The sequence below is a fragment of the Theropithecus gelada genome, chromosome 10 (genome assembly GCF_003255815.1).
Source record: "Theropithecus gelada isolate Dixy chromosome 10, Tgel_1.0, whole genome shotgun sequence".
NCBI classification, from domain to species: Eukaryota; Metazoa; Chordata; class Mammalia; order Primates; family Cercopithecidae; genus Theropithecus; species Theropithecus gelada.
This window is the reverse complement of record NC_037678.1, coordinates 6534222-6556838: the sequence shown is the minus strand read 5'-3', so window position 1 is coordinate 6556838 and position 22617 is coordinate 6534222. Positions and strand designations below refer to the sequence as shown.

Below are 22617 nucleotides of genomic sequence, written 5' to 3'. Positions count from 1 at the left end.
CACAGCATGCCCAAAAGATGCTGAAATCCTAATCCCCAGTACTGTGACCAGGACATTATTTGGAGACAGGGTTGTATGGAAAAATCAAACTGCCTTTCCTCTTCTCTCACACCACAAGAGTCAACACAGAGGACTCCTGTGATGAACAGGCTGAGGATTTCTCCCCGCCAGCAAGTTGGAGCTCAGTTCTGCAGCAGCGCCAGCTGGGTGTCCCCCAGTCCAGTTCAATTCCAGCACTGTCCATCTGCAGACAGCACAAGATCCCACAGGGTAAGGGCTCAGTCCCACAAGACTGTCACCCTTTTTTTTTTTTTTTTTTTTTTTGAGGCACGGTCTGGTTCTGTTGCCCGGGCTGAAGTACAGTGGCATGATCACGGCTCACTGCAACCTCGACCTCCTGGGCTCAAGTGATCCTCCTACCTCAGCCTCCTGAGTAGCTGGGACCACAGGCACGTGCCATCACACCCAGCTAATGTTTTATTTTGTGCAGAGGGGGTCTTGCCATATTGCTCAGGCTGGTCTCAAATTCTTAGCCTCAGGTGATTCTCCGGCCTCAGCCTCCCAAAGTGTTGGGCTCTCAGGCCCGAGCCATTGTATCCAGCCACCTGCCCCCACTTCTGATGCCAGTTAAAAGCCCCAGGTTGTTCTACCTGTGCTTCTGACTGGGGTTCTCATGCGCCTCAGGTTTGATTAGTGGCTCACAGAACTCATGGCAACATTGATGTTTCCTGGATGATTACAAAGAGTGTTACAAAGTCTGCTGATGAACACCAGAGGAAAAGACTTGCAGGGCAAGGATGGAGGAGGGGCGTCGAGCTTCCGTGCCCTCCCTTGGTGCACCACCCTCAGGAACCTCCATGTGTTTAGCTATTTGGAAGCTTCTCCAACTCTGTCCATTTTTTTTTTCTTTTTGAGACCGAGTCTCACTCTGTCGACCAGGCTAGAGTGCAGTGGCGTGATCTTGGCTCACTGCAACCTCCACCTCCTGGGTTCAAGTGATTCTCCTGCCTCAGCCTCCCCAAGTAGCTGGGGTTACAGACGTGCACCACCACACCTGGCTAATTTTTGTATTTTTAGTAGTGATGGGTTTCACCACGTGGGCCAGGCTAACTCCTTGAACTCCTGACCTCAAGCGATGCAACCACCTTGGCCTCCCAAACTGCTGGGATTATAGATGTGAGCCACCGTGCCCAGCCACTGTTTTTGGTTTTTATGGAGCCTTCATTGGCTAAGCACGATAGAAGCTGGACAACCATGTTGAAGTGTGATTGGACAAAAACAGTATGATTCAACACCATCAGTCAGAATGGTGAAGCCCCGCAAGGCCTGTCTGTACAGCATTCCTTCCTCCTGGGCAGGGGGCAGGACTCCTTCTGAAATGGGGATCTCGTGACCCTCACTCAGACAAGGCAGTTCAGAGAATTTCTCCGTGGCCAGCTCCAAGATGGAAAGGTGGCGGAAGATTCGAGTATTTCTCGGCTCACTATAAGCTCTGCCTCCTGGGTTCACACCATTCTCCTGCCTCAGCCTTTTGAGTAGCTGGGACTACAGGTGCCCACCACCATGCCCGGCTAGTTTTTTGTATTTTTTAGTAGAGACGGGGTTTCACCGTGTTAGCCAGGATGGTCTTGATCTCCTGACCTCGTGATCCGCCCATCTCGGCCTCCCAAAGTGCTGGGATTACAGGCTTGAGCCACCGCGCCTGGCTGGATTTGAGTATATTTTCATTTTCTTTTTTAAATTTTATTTATTTATTTATTTTTTGAGACAGAATCTCGCTCTGTTGCCCAGGCTGGAGTGCAGTGGTGTGAACTCGGCTCACTGCAAGCTCCTCCTCCCAGGTTCATGCCATTCTCCTGCCTCGGCCTCCTGAGTAGCTGGGACTACAGGCGCCCACCATCACGCCCGGCTAATTTTTTCCTTGTATTTTTTAGTAGAGACGGGGTTTCACCGTGTTAAGCCAGGATGGTCTCTATCTCCTGACCTCTTGATCCGCCTGCCTCGGCCTCCCAAAGTGCTGGGATTACAGGCATGAGCCACCGTGCCCGGCCTGTATTTTCATTTTCTATGGCCTGCCTTGGGAAGAAAAAGGAGCAGGTGAAAGGAGGGAAGGAGAAAGAAGGTCAGAAAGGAGAGAGAGAAGCTGCACCTGAAGCCTGCTTCCAAGGCCCCAGCATGGTAACACAGGACTGTCTTTCCCCTTTATTGCTCTGAAGCTGTTTCCACACTGCTTCAGGAACCAAGAAAGAAAGGCCAAATACTGTAACAAAAGATATGCTCATTGTTTTAGTCACTGAGGAAATCACCAGGGTGATGGGAATTATGAGCCAGGCATGGTGGAGGAAAAACCAACATATAAATATCATCATCTCACAAGGGTCTCTGCAGATGATCAAGTGAAGATGAATCACCAGGATGGGCTCTAATCCAACCTGACTGTGTCCTTGTGAAGTCTGGACTCACACACACACACACACACACGCAGCCGAGTAGAGATGGAGGCAGAGACGGGGCAATGCTTCTACAGGCCGAGGAACACGGAAGATTTGCTGGCAAACCCCAGGAGCCCGGAGAGACGCAGGGAACAGATTTGCCCGTACAGACTCCAAACAGAAACGAACCCGGCCTATACCTTGATTTGGATTTCTGGCCTCCTGATGAAATCCTAATCCCCAGTACACAGGGGTATTACAAGGACACGGTCATCTTGGATTACAGCCCACTCTGGTGATTCATCTTCACTTGATCATCTGCAAAGACCCTTGTGAGATGACGATATTTATCAATTGGTTTTTCTCCACCGTGCCTGGCTCATAATTCGCAACAACCTTGTTATTTCTCTCCAAACTGCGAGAGAAGACATTTCTGTTGTTCCTAGCCCTCCAGCTTGTGGAACTTTGTGCTGGCAGCCCCAGGACACCGCAGTGTCCTCTCCCTGTCTCTTCTGCCTGGTGGGTCTTCTCTTCCTTTATTGAAAGGAAAAGGGCATTTGATCCTTGTTCCAGGTCCAATGTCCCTTCCCTGCAAGCCTCCTCTGCCCACCCACAGCACTTCTCCCCCCACCCCATCCACACGGTCCCTGTCCCTCCCCCATGCTGGCCACACTACATGGCCACTGTGTCCTGTGACCATGTTCTCCTTGACCACAAACTCCTGGAGGACAAAGCTCTGTGCCCTTGGTCTTCACGCCCCTGACTGAGGACTGGGCCTGGCACCAACTCGGCCAACAGAAGCATTTACTGCACTGGGGGGACTGGGGGCCAGCCAGCACAAAGGGAGACAGAAAAACCATCTCAACCCACACACCCAGAGCTGAACCCTCTTCTCCCCAGGCGCTGCCCTCTGCTAGCACCTGTCTGTGCTGAGTGACCCACCACGGCCTGGCAGGACACCCGACCTTCACTTCTCCTACTTCATTTTTTATTTTGTTTGAGACAGAGTCTCGCTCAATCACCCAGGCTGGAGTGCAGTGGCATGATCTCTGCCCACTGCAAACTCTGCCTCCTGGGTTCAAGCGATCCTCGTGTCTCAGCCTCCCAAGTAGCAGGGATTAGAGGTGCCCACCACCATGTCCCGCTCATTTTTGTATTTTTAGTAGAGATGGGGTTTCACCATGTTGGCCAGGCTGGTCTTGAACTCCTGACCTCAGGTGATCTGCCTGCTTTGGCCTCCCAAAATGTTGGGATTACAGGCGTGAGCCATTGCACCTGGCCTACTCCTCCTACTTCTTCAAGACTGGGGCTTCTGGCTGTGAGCATCTCAGAAATCTGTTTGCTTCTCTCCTAAGTCACCGTCCCCCTGCCTGTGCCTTCTCCATCTCCAGCACCTGCTGAGCAGCCATCAGCCAGAGGCAACGCCTGTGACATCACAGCTCAAAGCCCTGCCTGGATATCTAGGCTGGGCATGGTGGCTCACACCTGTAATCTACTAAATTGGGATTACACCTGTAATCCCAGCTACTCAGGAGGCTGAGACAGGAGAATCGCTTGAACCCAAGAGGTGGAGGTTGCAGCGAGCCGAGATTGTGCCACTGCACTCCAGCCTGGGCAACAGAGCAAGACTCCGTCTTAAAAAAAAAAAAAAAACAAAAAAAAAACAGCCTTGCTTGGCCTCCCTCGGGATGAAGCCTTTTCCTCTGCTTCCAACACCTGCGAGGCCTGCCTCTCCTCCTTTCCCCGTCCCTGGCACCCCACATTGTCCCCAGGGCCTGCTTTTCTGCTGACCTCATGGTACCGGCCTGCAAGCCATTTCCTGGGGCCTCCCCGTCGCCTCTTCCAGAAACAACTCCTGGAGCTCCCCTTGGAAGTCAGGCAATGACCTGTCCCCCGCATCGCCCTCCATCCTCTAAGCTCCCCGTGGGTAGGGACAATTCCCAGTTCAGAAGGGCTTCCCCTGCCCTGGGCCTGGCTCTTGGCAGAAGCTCTACAACAGACCGGCCACGTTCGTGTGACTTGATTCTCTCCGCCTTTCAGGACGTCCTGAGGCCGCACCCACGTGGCAATGGTGTCTGTCGCGCTGCCCCCTGGATCCGACACCATTAGCGGAGCCGAGCAGAGCCCAGGGCTCCAAAGCGTGGGGAAAAGGCTGCGCCGCTCCCGGGGTGGCCCCACACCCCTTGTCTGAGCGTGAGCGGCGGCGCGGGACGGGGACGGCTCCGCCTGGGACCAGCAGGCCTGGGGCATCCGGGCCGCCGGGGCCGCGCTCCAGGCCCGGGGTGGGGGCGGGGGCGGGGGCGGGGGCGGGGCGGGGGCCGGCGGCGGGGCCGCGCCCTCGGCCACTCCCCAGGGCGACCGGGCGGCTCCACACGCGCTGCGCCAGCCGCCGGCCCCACGCGCGGCCCATGTCCTCCGTGCCGCGCTCGCCCACCCCGCGGCCCCGCAGGATGAAGAAGGACGAGTCGTTCCTGGGCAAGCTGGGCGGCACCCTGGCCAGGAAGCGGAGGGCGCGCGAGGGTGAGTGCGCGCCCGCGCCCGCCGACCCCCTGGGGACCTGCCGGGCCGCGCCCGCCCCGGGCCCCCAGCGCTCCACGAGGCCGCCCCCGCCCGCCCCCGCGGCTGCGCGACCTTCGGGATAGGCCAGGCCTTTGACCCAGGACCCGTAAGCACCGGCCGTGACCTGGCGCGTGGGGCCGCGGTGGCCTCAGGAGTCTGCCAAACGCGCGTGCGGGCGCCTGCGCGGCGGGGACCTCGGGCCACCGTGCGAGGCCCGCGCCTGCTCCGGCCGCCTGGTGTTTAGCTCTTCCCCGGGCAAGCGGCATCGCCAGCCCGCGAGGTGACCGTTCATTCCATGAGCAGTGACACTCACGTGTGCAGGGCACGCTGGGCAGGCACGGCCTGGGGGACCCGCTACTGGTTGTTGCGCGGGCGCCCTGCAGGGTGCGGGATTCGGGGCTTGCAGGTCTGAGGCCTGGGAGGCCTGCGAGCAAGGGTTGCAGAGATCGCATTTAAAAAAAAAAATTTTTTTTGAAGTTTTTATGGCGTGTGCTCACGAAACACTAGCAGCCTCGTACGTTTTAAAGAATTAGAGTTGCAGGGGATAGTCTGATGTCTTTAAGTGTATCGCTTGCCCAGGGCCTCTTGGGAGATACATTCTTGAATTTTCTGCTTGGGTGGGGAGGTTCTGCCCCTGGGACCGTGCCCCATAGTGAGATTTCAGATTGGTGAGAGGTGCGGGGAGCTTACAAAGAATGGAGGTGAAGAGCTGCTGTGGAAGGGCAGATGGAGAAAGGCCGGCCTCAGGTGGGTACCCGGGAAGGAGCCCTCCCTTAGTGGGTATGCAGTACGGTTTTCTTAAACCACCTGGGCCTGACATATCCCTGGGAACTCTTCCTGTGCCTCCAGGGATTAGTGTACCCCGGGATGCAGGTCCCCCATTCATTTCTTCCCTGGGACTCTTGTATTCCTAGGGGTGTGTGTGCTCTGGGAACACATGTGACAGATTTGCCTCTAGGCCTGTGTGTGCCCCCATGCACCTGCTCCCCAGGTTTTGTGTACGGTGCAGGGAACGCTTGGTTCCCCAGCCATTTTCTCCCAGGGATGCCTGTGCCCCCAGGGGATGCGTGTCTTCCCACCCGTGATCCTGTTCCAGGAGGGCAGGGTCTTGTCCCCTTCAGTGGGTCTCCTGGTGGAGAGGCCACTCTTCTCTCAAGCCTTACACTGGACGACCCACTGTGGCTTGTATTAGTCGGTGTTTGTCACCTCTTCTAAATGACATGATTAGTGGCTGTCACCCTTCTCTCTATCATCCCTGCTGTTCTTCCATGCAGTCATCAGCACCCTCACCAGAAATCATTTCGGTTCCTCTTTATGGCTTGCAACAATTATAGACGCAAGTGACACTCCCTTCACAATTCAGCCCGCAGCCTGTGGTGCGCCTGCCATGGGCCAGGTGCTGCTCCGACCCTAGGAAGAAAAGAGTGGGGGCGGGGTGCTTGCTTTCGTGGAACAAGGAATGAATAAGACAAGTGGCGCTGTGATGACATGCCCCAGAGCACATAGAACAGGGCGATCAGAGCCAGGGGAGGCCTCTGAGGAGGGGACACTTGAGTGGAGGCCAGAAGGAACCAGAGGAAAGTCTTTCATAGAACGGCAAGGAACCGGAATGTTCTGGGCTATTACAGCTTTTTTTAGGTGCCGTTTACGCTCTCGGAATAGGAAGAACACACCCCCAAAGTAGTGGACGGAGCCCAAATTCCAGAGTACACAGTGCTTCTCCTCCTTGCCTGTATGAATTGATGTGTGCCTAGAAAATTCAGGCCCAGCCTGGTTTAATTCAAATGCACCAAGAATTCCAGTAGCGGGAAGCATCCTGTGCTGAATAGAACGGGCGTGGAGGCGGGAGGAGGAGCAGGACGCCGGGCACTGCTGATGCTGCTTTTGCTGGGGGTGAGCTGGGCGCCCTGCCTGGGTTCTCAGGGTTGGGGTGCCTGGCAAACAGAGGGCCACAAACCCTCCTTGGATTCAGGCACAGGAATTGAGGGACAGGCTGGATTGGGAAGGGGTTAGCGGCTTCTGTGTGGTCTCCTGGGAAGTGGAGGAGCCAGGAAGACTGAATAATGAGGTCTTGAATAATTGAGAGTTGCTGGTAATTCTGCAAGCCCGTTTGCCTTGGCAACATGTGCTTCTGGCCACTCCAGGGTGAGAGAAGCCCCTGACCCTGACTTTGGGCCATCAGAGCTATGCTTGGTTGCCTACCAGAGAGTGACTGGGTGCTTGGGAGGTTTCCACGACCCTGCCTGCTGCACCATCGGCTTCATTTCCTCCTTTGTTAGAAAGTTGAGGGTGGATTCGGGAGAGCGGATGTGGCTCCGTTGTGTTCCTGAGTTGAGGACTGTAAGGGAGGAGGGGGAAGCTGGGGGAGGGGGCGGGTTCATCGGTGAGGTTCCAGCTTCAGGCAGGGGTGTGACAAGGCACAGAGGGACTTTTGAGAGGGATGGTTGGGATGAGTGACCTGGCCTGTTCCAGAGGAAAGGGGGTTAGGAAAAGTGGGGCCCTGGGGTTTGGAGGAAGCGGTGCAGGAAGTGTCTGAGAATGAGCTTCACAGCGGGCGTGATTAAGGCTGATGCGCCACGGGAGGTGTGTCACGTGCTAGCCCGGGTCAGAAAGGGAACTGTGATTAACTGTAGGCATTTGCAAAATGGAAAGGAACGCCGGAAACCCCCAGGGCTCCCCACAGAAGCTCTGGGGCGTGTTTCAAATCTGGGTTCAGCTTTACTGGGGCTTAGAGAAGCCCGTGTGGAGGGAAGACCCCCCAACAGCACACAGGGTTCCCCACTGTGCCCATGGGATGGGAGGCTCCGCAGGTCCCGTGGGCCAGGACAGGGGTCAGGGACAGCCCAGCTGCTGCTGGAAATCCTCAGAGGCAGATGGCCCGCCCCGGCCAGCGAGGCCCTGCATGGAAGAGGTCGGGTGGAGTGCTCCACACATTTGCCACAAGAGGCCTGTTCTGTGCTGTGCTAGGCCCTGGACCTCAAGTGCCACTGCCCAGTGGCCAGGGTCAGGTTTCTCAGAGAGAGCTGAAGCCAGTGGGGCCAGAGCAGCCAGTCTGGAGGTTCTGTCCCTCTTTTATGAGCAACACATTCAGGAAGTTTCTATCCCCTGATTACCTTAAAAAAATATGTGTGGGCCAGGCGAGGTGGCTCATGCCTGTAATCCCAGCACTCTGGGAGGCCGAGGTGGGTGGATCACCTGAGGTCGGGAGTTTGAGACCAGCCTGGTCAACATGGTGAAGCCCCATGTCTACTAAAATTCCAAAAATTAGCTGGGCGTGGTGGCATGCACCTGTAATCCCAGCTACGTGGGAGGCTGAGGCAGGAGAATCGCTTGAATCTGGGAGGCGGAGGTTGCAGTGAACCGAGATTGCATCACTGCACTACAGCCTGGGCAACAGAGCAAGACTCTGTATCAGATATATATGTGTGTGTGTGTGTGTGTGTGTGTGTGTATTCACAAATATATTTATGTATATTTTAAAAGCAGTTTCAGGTTTACAGTGAAATCCAGCAAAGAATACAAAGTGTCCCCACCTATCCCTTCTCACCTCCGTCAGTGCCCCCAGGCTGTGTGGTAGAATCATGAGCCAACATTGAGACATCATTGTCTCCGCAAGCTCATAGTTTACATTCGGGATCGCTCTTGCCGTTGGACATTCTGTGGTTCTGGATGGATGTAGAATGCCATGGACCCACCATTACAGTCGCCTCTGGAGGAGTGTCACCGACCCCAGAATCCTGTCTCTGTTGCCTGTGTATCCCTCCACTTCCCCAAACCCCTGGCAACCACGGATCATTTTTTTGGTTTGTCTGTTTGTTTTTTTACTATATCCATGTTTTTGCCTTTTCTAGACTATCATATAGTTGTGATCATACAGCATACAGTAGCGCTTCCAGATTGGCTTCTTCCACTCAGTCATATACGTTGAAGGCCCTTCCATGTCTTCTCATGGCTTGGTGGCTTATTCCTTTTTAGACTGAATAATATTCTGTTGTCTGAATGTGCCAGTTTGTTGATCCGTTCACCTGCTGAAGGACATCTTGGTTGCTTCCAAGTTTTGGCAGTTATGAATAAAGCTGCTGTGTACATCCGCGTGTGGGTTTTTGTGTGTAGATAAGGTTTTACTTCATTTGAGCTCGATGGCTGGATCGTATGGTAAGAGCGCGTCTCGTTTTGGAAGAAACCACCAAACTCTCTTCCAAGGTGGCTGTGCCACTTTTATTCGCCGGCGGCGAACAAGAGTTCCTGCCGCTCCACACCCTCGCCAGCATTTGGCGGTATCAGTGTTCTGGATTTTGGAGCTCTGATAGGTGTATCGTGGCGTCTCGTTTTTGTTTCAATTTGCATTTCCCTGATGATGTATGAAGTGGAGCATCTCTTCAGATGTTTATTTGCCATCTGTGTATCTTCTTCGGTGAAGTGTCTGTTAAGGTCATTGGCTCATTTGTATTTTATTTATTTTTATTTTTTATTTTTTTGAGACAGTGTCTCACTGTAGCCCAAGCTGGAGTGCAGTGGCACAATCCTGGCTCACTGCAGTCTCAACCTCCTGGGGCTCAAGTGATCCTCATGCCTCAGCCTCTGGAGTAGTTGGGACTACAGGCACATACCACCATGCCCAGCTAATTTTTGTATTTTTTTGTAGAGATGGGGTCTCGCTATGTTGCCCAGGCTGGTCTCAAACTCCTGGGCTCAGGAGATCCACCTGCCTCGGCCTCCCAGAGTGCTGGGATTACATGCGTGAGCCACAGTGCCCGGCCTTGGCCTATTTTTAAATCTGCTTGTTTGTTTCCTTACTGTTGAGTTGGAAGAGTTCTTCGTATATTTTGGATACAAGTCATGTGTTTTGCAAATATTTTCTCCCCCAGCCAGCGGCTTGTCTTTCCCTTCTCTTGATCCTGATATCTTCTAAGCATTTGATGTAGAAATAGTGATTAATGAGCAAGATATTGAGACCTCATCAACTAGGTCTAAAGAAATCACTAGGCCAGACACATAATCCCAGCACTTTGGGAGGCTGAGGCAGGTGGATCACCTGAGGCCAGGAGTTTGAGACTGGCCTGGCCAACATGGGGAAACCCTGTCTCTACTAAAAATACAAAAATTAGCCGGGCACTGTGTCTCATGCCTGTAATCCCAGCACTTTGGGATGCTGAAGTGGGCAGATCACCTGAGGTCAGGAGTTTGAGACCAGCCTGGCCAACATGGTGAAACCCCATCTCTACTAAAAATTCAAAAATTAGCCGGGCATGGTGGTGCATGCCTGTAATCCCAGCTATTCAGGAGGCTGAGGCAGGAGAATCACTTGAACCCAGGAGGAGTGAGCTGAGATCATGCCGTTGCACTCCAGCCTGGGCGACGGAGTGAGACTCCGTCTCAAAAAGAGAGAGAGAGAAAAAAAAAAAAGATAGAAATCACTAGGTAGCTGCGACATTGAACTGAAGGTTGAAAGTATTAAGTTTCTTTGTGGACTTTAAATAACCTTCAGGAGAGAAAGCTCAAGGCCCTAAACCAGCAACTGATAATTTCCTTCAGGGTGTCCATCTTTTACACAGAGCCATCAGTTATGTAGACGTTGGGTTGACCCCAAACACTAAGACGGACCAGTGAAGGGAGATGAGCTGTGGCTCAGGCCCCACTCAGGATGGTTCGAGGGGCAGGCAGATGCGGGGACTGATCCGTGGGAGTCTTACCACCCAGACTTGGGGTTTTGGGCCTCCCTGGAGGAAGTGGTCCTGGCTGAGTGTCTAGGATGGCTGGAAATCAGCCCAGCAACGGGGAAGGGGCCCCTGAGGAGACCCCCAGGAAGGCTCCCAGTGGCTGAGCCACATTGTAGCCTGTGGGCTGTGGCCAACCCTGATTGGGGACCTGAGAGGTGAGCAGCCCTGGTGTCCTGCAAGCGCGGGAGCTTGGAACCTGTGCTGGGGTTTGGCAGGGGTGGCCGGTTTCAGTGGGGCTTTAGGGAGTGGGGATGGAAGAATGGGGGAACGGCGGGGAGGCAGGCAGACAGGCAGGAATGTGGTGTGGGGCAGAGGCCGTGCCCCGAGGAGGCGGCGTGGGTGGATGCAGGCGTGTCTGTGATTTCCACGCTGCTTTCTAGCCGACTCCAGCCCCTCTGATGCTGACCTTCACAAATGAAAGAGGACCCAGATCCTTGTTTGTGGGAGGGGTGGGAAAGGATTTGCAGGGAGTGTGGTTTCTTTTGGACGATTTTTCAGACTCCTCATTTCTAGGCCCTCTGTGCTCACGTGACCCCTCTGGTGGTGTCAGGGCTGGTAGAACGGTGGCTGTGATGTGTCGGGAAGGCCAGCGGGCCTCCTAGCCAACGCAAAGAGGGAGTGGCTGGTCCGAAGTTGGGGGATGTAGGCAGGTGAGGGACCAGGGCCATGGTCACTGTGGTTTCTGTGGGGAAGAGGGGATGGCGGAGGTCCTATTTGGAGCTGTTGTGTCGTGAGGCTCTTTACAGACCCTGCCAACGAAGAGAAAGACAGTTCCACACCCCTTTCTCTAAATCCAGACCTCCTTCGAGCAGAGGCTGCCTCCATTGGGGGATGGACAGCTGTTGGTCTGAGAAGGAAAGGCACAGTGAGGTCACCGTGACGCTGCCCAGCGCCTGCACAGGAGACACTCCTCGGGGAGGTGGGTGGAACTCCCTGGAGACCATTTTCCAGTGAGGGCCTCTTTTCTCTTGAGCTGAGAGGAAGTGGGTGGCTCAGCTACATTTCCTTTGATTATTATTCTGACTCTAATCTTCAAACCCTACATTTCTCATTGTATGTTCTGCCCATGCATTCTGTTGTCTGGGGCAGCAAAGTCGACCTGCACCATGTGGGTTTTTTTTTTTGTTTTTTTTTTGTTTTTTCTTGAAGGCCTATTAAGAGCTCTCGGAAACTCTGCTTCTGTAGAAAAGGTAAAGGCACTGCTTGGCCACAAGTGATGACTCTTCCCTGCCTTTCAGGGCTTGGGGAGGAAGGGCAGGTTCTCAGTGATTCTCCCAGCACGTTGGTTACAAACCTCCCAGCAGAGTCAGATCACCTTGGCAACCCCACACTCATCAAAGGGGCTCTGCCTTGATTCCTGCCCCGCCGCTGTGGAACTACTATTGATTGCACATCCTGAAGTTGCTTACCCTCGCGCTCGCTGTGCAGTCGTCAGAGTAATTCAGGGGTGTTTATTGGATGTAAGTGGGTTCATCCCTGCTGCGAATGTGGATTTTAAGTGCTCCGTTGGACTGATTCCTCCCTGCTGTGGTTGGCACAGGGGAGGCACCTTCACCTAGTCATTTTCTTCTTTTCAAATACGTGGTTCCATCACGTGAAAGATACGCCCTACCAAAGTGTCTCTGCCTTAGCTGTACATGTTACACTTTAGGTTTCAGGTGACAAATTGGTTTATCTCCTAATGTATTTGCTATTTATTACATCACATAGAGGCTGCAAAGCCGGTTAATAAGCTTTGGAGGACATTATAAGCATATGTTGGCTCAGTGGTGGTAATCTGCTTCTCCATACTAATTGCTGTCTTAATAAAAGAATGCAGACACAGTGCAATCAATCCTAGAAGTGTTCTGTGGCTTTGCATCATTGTGATACCTCTGGCTGACATATTCAAATGAGAGCCTTCCCCCTGGTTACGAGAAAAGATGGAATGAGTGGCAGTTTTGGTCTTGTCCGGTCTCGAGGGCTCCCGGCACCTGGGGAGTAACTTGATCAGCCCTGGGAAACCAGCGGAGTCTTTTACCTCCTCTGACGTTCTGACTAAGAGTGTCTGGGCTGTGGGGACTGAACACACCCTCTGAGGCTATGTGTGTTAATGCTTGGGGGCCCATGTCACCATTTCTGATATGGGAAAGTGTGGGCAGATCCCAGCTCTGCGTTTCTGAGCTGCTGAGTTTGCCCTGGTTCAGAGAATGCCCGGCGGGGTGGCGCAGCCTGCCTCCTTTTGCCGGATCTGTTGCTGCTTCTCTCTAAGCCTCTCTTCCTTGTGGTCCCTTGTGGAGCAAAGCAGCACTTGTCGTGTGAGGAAGTGAAGCCTTATCAGCAATTGAGTGAGCGCTCAATCAGAATTTGTTATGGATGAATGTGGATGACTGGAGGCACTGACACAGACTCCAGACTCCAGAGCTGGGATGTGGTAAAGCAGAAGTGGCAGGTCAGCTCAGTTTAGGACGACTGCCTAACCCTGTGTTGAGAAGGATTCTTCGGCTGAGTCTGGGCTTAGGGAAAAAGAATGCTGGGACCAGCCAGCCAGACTAGCAGTGTGTTTGGAGGGTTAGTTGCTGTGTGGCTGTCATCCCTCATCCCCAGAAATGAAGCCTTTTCCAGCTCTAGTGCTGGCTCATTTCAGCTTCACTGGCTGCTTTGTTCCCATTGAGTGTCACGCAACAGCTAGTTGGCTGTTGGTAACAAAAGTTGTGCAAATCCTTTAAGATATTGCAATGAGAATGTTGGTATCTTAACTCTTCCCCTTGCCATCTATGACTAGGAAGCATCCCCAATACTAGATTTTTTTTTTTTTTTTTTGGAGACAGAGTCCTGCTCTGTTGCCTAGGCTGGACTGCAGTGGCATGATCTCGGCTCACTGCAACCTCTACCTTCTGGGTTCAAGCGAGCACATCCAGCCAATTTTTTATGTTTTTAGTAAAGACAGGATTTCATCATGTTGGCCAGGCTGGTCTCAAACTCCTGACCTCAACTGATCCGCCTGCCTCGGCCTCCCAAAGTGCCGGGATTACAGGCGTGAGCCGTCACTCCCAGCCCCCAATACTCTTTTGAGGTATACTTGGCTGAGTAACCCGCTTTGTGTGTGCGGAGAAGCAGGTGTTTCCGAGCTGGAATTCCTTGTACCCAGAATGTGAGGGCAACTCAGATGGGCACCAGGAGGCCTTCTTGCCTTCCTCACCAGCCTATGGCATCAGAGAACATTTGGCAGTCTCTGAGTGGGAGTTCTTTACGCTTGCCTGTTAGTAGTTGGAGGCATGCTCCTTTAAGCTTTGCCATTTGAAATGATGAGCTTGGTTTTGGCCTTTGAACCTTTACCTGCCAGCTACCCACAGTCAGTCGGTAATGCTGATTTCCCCAAGCAACGCCATCTTAGGAATTTCTTTGCTCGTTCTCTTACAAAGTCATGCATTATTATACTTGTTTTCATTTGAAAAATTACAATTTCACAGAATCTAGCCTTGAATGTTAAGCTATTAAAAAGTTAAAGAGGGGGTGAAAATTTTAGCACTCCTAGGGCCTGCGTGCGTTGCTTGCTCAAATCTAGACACTCCCGGAAGCAGCTGTCTCAGCAGAGCCCTGTCTGCCCTTGTTTTCTGCTTCTCAAGTTACTCCAGACTCCAGGGAACTAGAAGTGACCAGGCCCCACTTTAAACATGTGGATAGAGTGCCCCTGACAAGGCTGGAGAAAGGGGGAGGTCCGGGGCATGGCCTCATGCACATATGGTGTTCAGAATTTATTTTTGCTATAAATGGAATATATATATATTAATATACAAATAAAAATATATAAAGAATATATGTATAAAGAATATATCTATAAAGAATATAAAGAATACTTCTAGAGTTGATTGCATTGTGTCTGCATTCTTTTACTGCAACAGCAATTATATAATAATTATAATTATATTATAAAGAATATATATATATATTCTTCATATATATATATTCTTTATGAATATATATTTGAGATGGGGTCTTTATACATATATATGTTTGAGATGGGGGTCTTTATACATATATATGTTTGAGATGGGGTCTTTATACATATATATGTTTGAGATGGGGTCTTTATACATATATAGATGTTTGAGATGGGGGTCTTTGTACATATATATATTTGAGATGGGGGTCTTTATACATATATATTTGAGATGGGGGTCTTTATACATATATATGTTTTAGATGGGGGTCTTTGTACATATATATATATTTGAGATGGGGGTCTTTATACATATATATATATGTTTGAGATAGGGGTCTTGCTGTGTTGCCCAGGCTGGAGTGCAGTGGCTGTTCACAGGCCAGATCATTAGACACTGTAGCCTTGAACTCCTGGCCTCAAGGGATCCTTCTGCCTTAGCCTCCCAAGTAGCTGAGACAACAGGTGCACACCACCATGGCCAGCTCTTAAGAAACATCTGGCCCAAAGCTTAATTTGAAGTGTCTTCATCCCTGTCTTTTTTCTTTTTGTTTCAAAATTAATAGAATTGACCCTTGAGCAGCACAGGGGTTAAGAGGCACTGAACCCCCATGCAGTCGGAAATCCACGTGTAACGTTTTTTTGTGTTTTGAGACGGAGTTTCGCTCTTGTCGCCCAGGCTGGAGTGCAGTGGTGCGATCTCGGCTCGCTGCAACCGCTGCCTCCCAGGTTCAAGTGATTCTCCTGCCTCAGCTTCCTGAATATCTGGGATTACAGGCGTGCACCACCACGCCCAGCTAATTTTTGTATTATTAGTAGAGACAGGGTTTCACCATGTTGGCCAGGCTGGTCTCAAACTCCTGACCTCAGGTGATCCTCCCGCCTCGGCCTCCCAAAGTGCTGGGGTTACAGGCCTGAGCCACTGCGTCCAGCCACCATGTGTAACTTTGGACTCCCACAAAACTTAACTGCTGATAGCCTGCTGTTGACTGGAAGCCTCGCTGATAACGTAAACAATTAACAACATTTTGTATGTTCTATGCATTATGTACTGTATTCTTACTATAAAGTGAGCCTGAGGAAAGAAAATGTTATTAGGAAAATCATAAGGAAGAGAAAATGCATTTGTAGTCCTGTGCTGTGTTTATCGACGCCGCGTGTTTACAACGTGTGTTTACAAGATGAATGCTCTGAAATGGCCAGCAACTGCAGCTGCAGACCTCACCCTATCATACAACATCTCAAGCTATTCAGCTTCTTGGAATGTCAGGCTTTTCTTTTTTCTTTTCTTTTTTTATTTGAGATGGAGTCTCGCTCTGTTGCCCAGGCTGGAGTGCAGTGGTGCGATCTTGGCTCACTGCAGCCTCCGCCTCCCGGGTTCAAGCGATTCTCCTGCCTCCGCCTCCCGAGTAGCTGGGATTACAGGCGTGTGCCACCATGCCCGACTAATTTTTTTGTATTTTTAGTAGAAATGGGGTTTCACTGTATTAGCCAGGATGGTCTCGATCTCCTGACCTTGTGATCTACCTGCCTCGGCCTCCCAAAGTGCTGGGATTACAAGTGTGAGTCACTATGCCCGGCCGTCAAGGCTTTTTTCTGCTTCTTGGGAGCACTTCCAGCATCACAAGTGGCTCTCTGTGTGGGTCCCATGGTGTTATTCAAGGTTTACGGTATTGCACTAAACATGATGAAAAATATGTGAGAACCCAAAGAGATCCCTTTTTTTTTTTTTTACTATGATATGCAATTTACTGGAGCATGAACTGCTCAAGTGGAGATAATTAACATCAAGTAATGTTCTAAGCAATGCAATGTTTTAAGCAATGCAATAGCAATAGGAGGTGGCTACTATTACAGTGGTGTGGTATGGACTGCAGTTAATTGTATGCAGTTATTATTAAATACTGCATCTTGGCCGGGCGCGGTGCCTCACGCCTGTAATCCCAGCACTTTGGGAGGCCGAGGCGGGTGGATCACTTAAGGTCAGGAGTTCGACACCAGCGCGGCCCACGTGGTGAAACCTTGCCTCTACTAAAAAGATAAAAATTAGCCAGATATGGTGGTGGGCACCTGTAGTTGCAGCTACTCGGGAGGCTGAGGCAGGAGAATCACTTGAACCCAGGAGGCAGAGGTTGCAGTGAGCCAAAATCACGCCACTGCACTCCAGCCTGGGTGACAGAATGAGACTCTGTCTCAAAAAAACAAAAAAGAAAAAAAGAAAAAGAAATACAATAAAATAAATACATAGGTACTGCATCTTTACATTTGTTTACCTTTCTCTCAACTGTGAACACAGTCTGTGTTTGTGTGTAAGTTTTGATACATTTTAACTTTTTATAGTAGATTTATATGTATTTTATGGTGGCAAATAAAATAGACTAGTATCTACATATATTTTATGCATTTGTCATGTATCTAACTTTTTCTTAATTTTTAAAAGTATTTCTGGGCTACGTGGTTTGCGGTTTTTTCAAATTGTCACAAATCTCCAAAAAATTTTCCAGTCTGTTTATTGGAAAAAATCTGTATATAAGCGGACTCATATAATTCAAACCTGTGTTTTTCAAGAGTCAACTGTAATGTCTTTCAAAGTAAAATCTAAATGAGTTTATTCTTGATATATATAAGTTTAATAGGAGGAGTGTGGTGGCTCTTGCCCATAATCCCAGTACTCTGGGAGGCTGAGATGGGAGGATCACTTGAGCTCAGGAGTTCAAGACCAGCCTGGGCAACATAGAGATAACCCATTTTTATTAAAAATTTAAAAAAAAATCGGGCATGGTGGCGCACATTTGTGGTCCCAGCTACTTGGGAGGCTGAGGTGGAAGGCTCGCTTGAGCCCAGGAGATGAAGGCTGCAGTGAACCATGATTGCACCATTGCACTCCAGCTGTGTGACAGAGTGAATCCCTGTATCAAAATAATAATAATAAAGATAATCTGAGAAGTGAGGGTAAAAGTTAAAAGAAGATTAAAAACAAAAACAAATGCTTATAATCCCAGTACTTTGGGAGGCCAAGGCAGGAGGATCGCTTGAACCCAGGAGTTTGAGACTAGTCTGGGCAATATAGTGAGACCTTGTCTCTACAAAACAAAACAAAACGACAACAAAAAAAGAAAAAACAGCTGAGCATGGTGGCACCTGCCTGTAGTCCCAGCCTGGCCAACATGGTGAAACCTTGTCTCTACCAAAAATACAAAAATTAGCCAGACATGGTGGCTTGTGCCTGTAGTCCCAGCTACTCGGGAGGCTGAGGTGGGAGGATCGCTTGAGCCTGGGAGGTGGAGGTTGTGGTGAGCTGAGATGGCACCACTTCACTCCAGCCTGGGTGATGGACTGAGACCCTGTCTCAAAAAAACGAAAACAGATCAGAATGGAGTCTATAATAATCACACTGTAGCTAAGACTCGGGTCCTGCTGATGTCCCAGGCGCTGTGCTAGACGCTTCCTGCATTATTCCCTTGTTTACTCCTCACACCAAGCTGGGAAGTCGGTATTACGTGGTTATTCCCATTTTGCAGATGGGCAAACACAGGCTCAGAGAGGCTCGAGGTCATCCTGCCAGCAGGTGAGATTTAACTCCAGGTGATGTGGCTCTTCATTGCCACTGACCCGCTAAACTGGAAGAATGATTCAGATGGGAGTCATCTTCCCAGCTGGCTCCTAGTAAGCTGATATCGTTCCTGGCATTTAAGCTGCACTCAGCTGCAGTGTTAGGAAGATGCGCTAGAGGAGACAAATTAGATCCTTTTTGTGCTGAATGAACTTGTTGGTGTTTATAGAAAGAAGACAGAACTCCAGTGGCTTCATGCTGCTCCAGGACCAAGTCCAGATACTCGCCAGCCACCCAGTGCCTCTCCAGTCCAGCCCAGCCCGGCGCAGCTCCAGCTCCCAGCTCTTCTCCCTTGGCCTGGCCACGGGGTCTTCGTTCACTTTCTGTAGGTCCCATGATCTTCCTTGGCTCAGAGCCCTCACGCCCGCTGTTCTCTCTGCTCTGGCAACTCTCTGCCCTGTTGACTTAAATGTCGCGCCTCCAGCAGGGTGGGGGCTCCTCTTTGCCCACTGGCACCATCATGTCCCTGCATTCCGTTTCAGATTGTTGGCATGGTTCCTGTCTTCCTGGGGTGTGGTGTATTCCCATTTCGCTGGGAGATAGTGATGACCATTTACAGTGATCTTTGTGTATTTGCCCAGCAAGCAAGAGGCAGTCTGGTGTAGTGGTTAGGGTGACTGCTCTTGAGGCCAAACTACAAGGGCTTGAACTGATCTTTCTGGGCCCTGGAGCTGTGACCCTGGGGAAGGTACTTCCCCACCCTGTGCCTCAGTTTCTTCTTCTGTAAAGCATACTTAACTCATAGGGTCATTAGAGAATTGAGTGAGTTATTAAAGGAAATGTACTTAAAACTGGACCTGGGGCTGGGCACGGTGGCTCACACCTGTAATCCCAGCACTTTGGAAGGCCGAGGCCGGTAGATCACTTGAAGCCAGGAGTTCGAGACCAGTTTGGCCAACATGGCAAAACCCCGCCTCTACTAAAAAATACAAAAATTAGCTGGTCGTGATGGAGCGCTCCTGTAATCCCAGCTACTCAGGAGGCTGAGGCAGGAGAATCTCTTGAACCTGGGAGGCGGAGGTTGCAGTGAGCTGAGATCGCACCACTGCACTCTAGCCTGGGTGACACAGTGAGATTCCGTCTCAAAAACCAAAAAATAAAAAACAAAAAGGCTGGACCTGGTCAAGCCATTGAGTGGGAGGAAATGTTTGCAAAACACATGTTTGATAAAAGACTGGGGTCCAGGAGACGGAAAGAACTCCTGCAACTCAAGAATAAAAACACAGCCGGCCAGATGCGGTGGCTCGCGCCTGTAATCCCAGCACTTTGGGAGGCCGACGCGGGCGGATCACGAGGTCAGGAGATTGAGACCATCTTGGCTAACACGGTGAAACCCCATCTCTACTAAATATACAAAAAAATTAGCCGGGCGTGGTGGCAGGCACCCGTACCGTAGTCCCAGCTACTCGGAGGCTGAGGCAGGAGAATGGCGTGAACCCGGGAGGCAGAGCTTGCAGTGAGCCGAGATCACGCCACTGCACTGCAGCCTGGGCGACAGAGCGAGACTCTGTCTCAAACAAACAAAGAAAGAAAAACCCACAGCCAACGCAGTAAAAGAGTAGATAGATAAAAGGTTTGAACAGACATGTCACCAAAGAAGATTGACAAATAGCCAATGTGCATCTGGAAAAGTGTTCTCCGTCACCAGCCACCTGGGAAATGCACATGAGAAGCACGGGGAAGGCCCTGCAGACCCATGGGAAAGCTGGAAGACGTGGTGAGAACAGGACAGTTGCTACTCACACAAGCTGGAGGGATGTGCAGTGGTGTGGCCACTGAGGAAATCAGCTTGGTAGTTTCTTTTACAACCAAATAACCATCCTTCCTGTGACCCAGCAATTCCAGTAAATCTTAGATAGATTTGCTCAACAGAAGTAGGAATCTATGGCCGGACACAGTGGCTCACTCCTGTAATCCCAGCACTCTGGGAGGCCGAGGCAGGCGGATCACCTGAGGTCAGGAGTTCCAGACCAGTCTGGCCAACATGGTGAAACCTAAAAATATAAAAATTAGCTGGGCATGGTGGTGCATGCCTGTAATCCCAGCCACTCAGGAGGCTGAGGCAGGAGAATCACCTGAACCCGGAAAGTGGAGGTTGCAGTGGGAGCCGAGATCATGCCACTGCACTCCAGCCTAAGCAACAGAGCGAGACTCTGTCAAAAAAAAAAAAAAAACCAAGGAATTTATAAGAAGACTGTACAAGAATGTTAAAAAAATAAAGTAGGAATCTATAAGAAGACGGCTTGTACAGGAATGTTCATAGCAGCTTCATTCATAACAGCTGGTACTTGGAAACAGCTTGGGGACCATCAGTAGGTGAGTGGATACACGGACAGCAATAATTGACAGGATGGAATGCTCCTGGGCAGTGTCAACAAGGAACAAGGTGCCGGTACAGGAACCCACCTGAGACTCTCAAAACCACTATGCTGAGCAAACCAAGACAGACCAACAGAGTACACACTGTGATTGCATTTCATTTCATTATTTTTCAAAGGTGAGATCTCACTCTGATGTCCAGGCTGAAGTGCAGTGGTGCCATCATAGCTCACTGCAGCCTTGAACTCCTGGCCTCGAATGATCCTTCTGCCTCAGCCTCCCGAGTAGCTAGGACCACAGGTGTGTACCACTACACCCAGCTGATTTCATTTTTATGATGTTCTACAACAGACAAAGCTAATCTATGGTGGTTGCCCCTGGGGCTGTGGGCAGGAGTTGCTTGGGGAGGAGCAGGAGGGAATTTTCTGTTGTTACGAAAATATTCTATACGGTGAGAGTGGTTTGAGATACACAGGTGCAGCATTTGTCAAACTCTTTGAGTGTGCACTTTAAATTTGTGCGTTTCATGGCATGTACATTTTAACTCCAAAGAAATAAAAGAACTATAGATAAATACTGAACTCTAGTTAGTGATGTGTGTGCTTGGAGGGAAAAGTACTGATGTCTGCAACTTACTTTGAAATGTGTTAAAAAAAGATGGTATGGTAGACGGAGTAATAGTCCCAAAAATGTCTATATTCCAATACCTGGAACCTGAGAATATGTTCTCTTATGTGATCAAAGGGAATTTGCTGGTGTGACTGAGTTAAGAACCTTGAGATGGGATTAGCCCGGATTATTTGAGTGGGCCCAGTGTGATTACCAAGGTCCTTATGAGAGGGAGGCAGGAGGGTCAGAGTCAGAGACAAGTGATGATGGAGGTGGAAGTTGCAGTGATGTGGGGCCAGCAGCCAAGGAATGTGGGCAGCCTCTAAAAGCCAGAAAAGCCAGGAAATTGATTTTCTCCTGGAGCTTCTAGAAGGAATGCAGCCCTGCTGACACCTTGATTTTAGCCAGTGAGACCCATTTTGGACTCCTGACATCTGGAACCACAAGATAGAAATTTGTGTCATTTGAAGTCCCAAAGTTTATGGGAATTATTTCCAGCAGCAACTGGAAATAAATGCTGATGGATTTCAGGATAGAGAGAGGGATGGATGGATGTGGAATCAAACAAGTATAGAAAAAGGTGAGTGGTGGACTGTAGGCTGTGGGTATACAAGTGTTCACTTTAAACTTTACTTGGCTGGGAGTGGGGGCCCCCACTTGTAATCCCAGCACTTTGGGAGGCCGAAGCGGGTGCATCACTTGAGGTCAGGAGTTCGAGACCAATCTGGCCAACATGGTGAAACTCCATCTCTACAAAAATACAAAAAATTAGCTGAGCACAGTGACATGTGCCTGTAATCTCAGCTACTTGGGAGGCTGAGGCAGGAGAATCACTTGAACTCGGGAGGCGGAGGTTGCAGTGAGCCAGGATCACGCCACTGCACTCCAGCTTGGGTGACAGAGCAAGACTCCTTCTCAAAAAATAAAATAAAATAAAGTTCTTTACATGTTTCTATGTGTTTGAAACGTTTAATAATGAAGTACTGGAGGAAATGACTGGCCCTGATACATAGTGAAAGCCCTACAGGCCAGGCACAGTGGTTCATGCCTGTAATCTCAGCACTTTGGGAGGCTAAGGCAGGAGGATTGCTTGAGCCCAGGAGTCTGAGACCAGCCTAGGCTACATAGTGAGACCCCATCTCTACCAAAAAATAGAAAAAAATAGCCAGACGTGGTGGCCCATGCCTGTGGTCTCAGGGAGGCTGAGGGGGAGGATGGCTTGAGCATGGAAGGTTAATGCTGCAGTGAGTCGACATTACACCACTGCATTCCAGTCTGGGTGACAGAGCGAGACCCTGCCTGGAAAAAAAAAAAAAATAAATAAATAAATAAATAAATAAATACCCTACATAGGTGTCATCCTTTGTTCTCATTGGCATCTCATCTCCATTCTTATTGCCACCACGGCCACTCCCCCACTTTATCCATCAGGTGGAGAAGAGG

At 50.5% G+C, this 22617-nt stretch overlaps 1 protein-coding gene across 3 annotated transcripts in view; it reads left to right on the top strand.

The window, feature by feature from the left end:
* PARVB (parvin beta) overlaps window positions 1-22617 on the top strand; it is a 159642-nt gene that overhangs the window by 19965 nt on the left and 117060 nt on the right. Inside the window, exon 1 of one of the 3 annotated variants that reach the window (XM_025399993.1) lies at window positions 4783-4952. The exons of 1 other annotated variant lie outside the window; for it this stretch is intronic. In XM_025399993.1, coding sequence (XP_025255778.1) covers window positions 4841-4952 — 112 coding nt within the window. In that variant the 5' untranslated portion in view covers window positions 4783-4840. Of the gene's footprint in view, window positions 1-4782; window positions 4953-6811; window positions 6885-22617 lie in introns of those variants that run through there. One more of the 3 variants, XM_025399995.1, reaches the window with a different exon arrangement.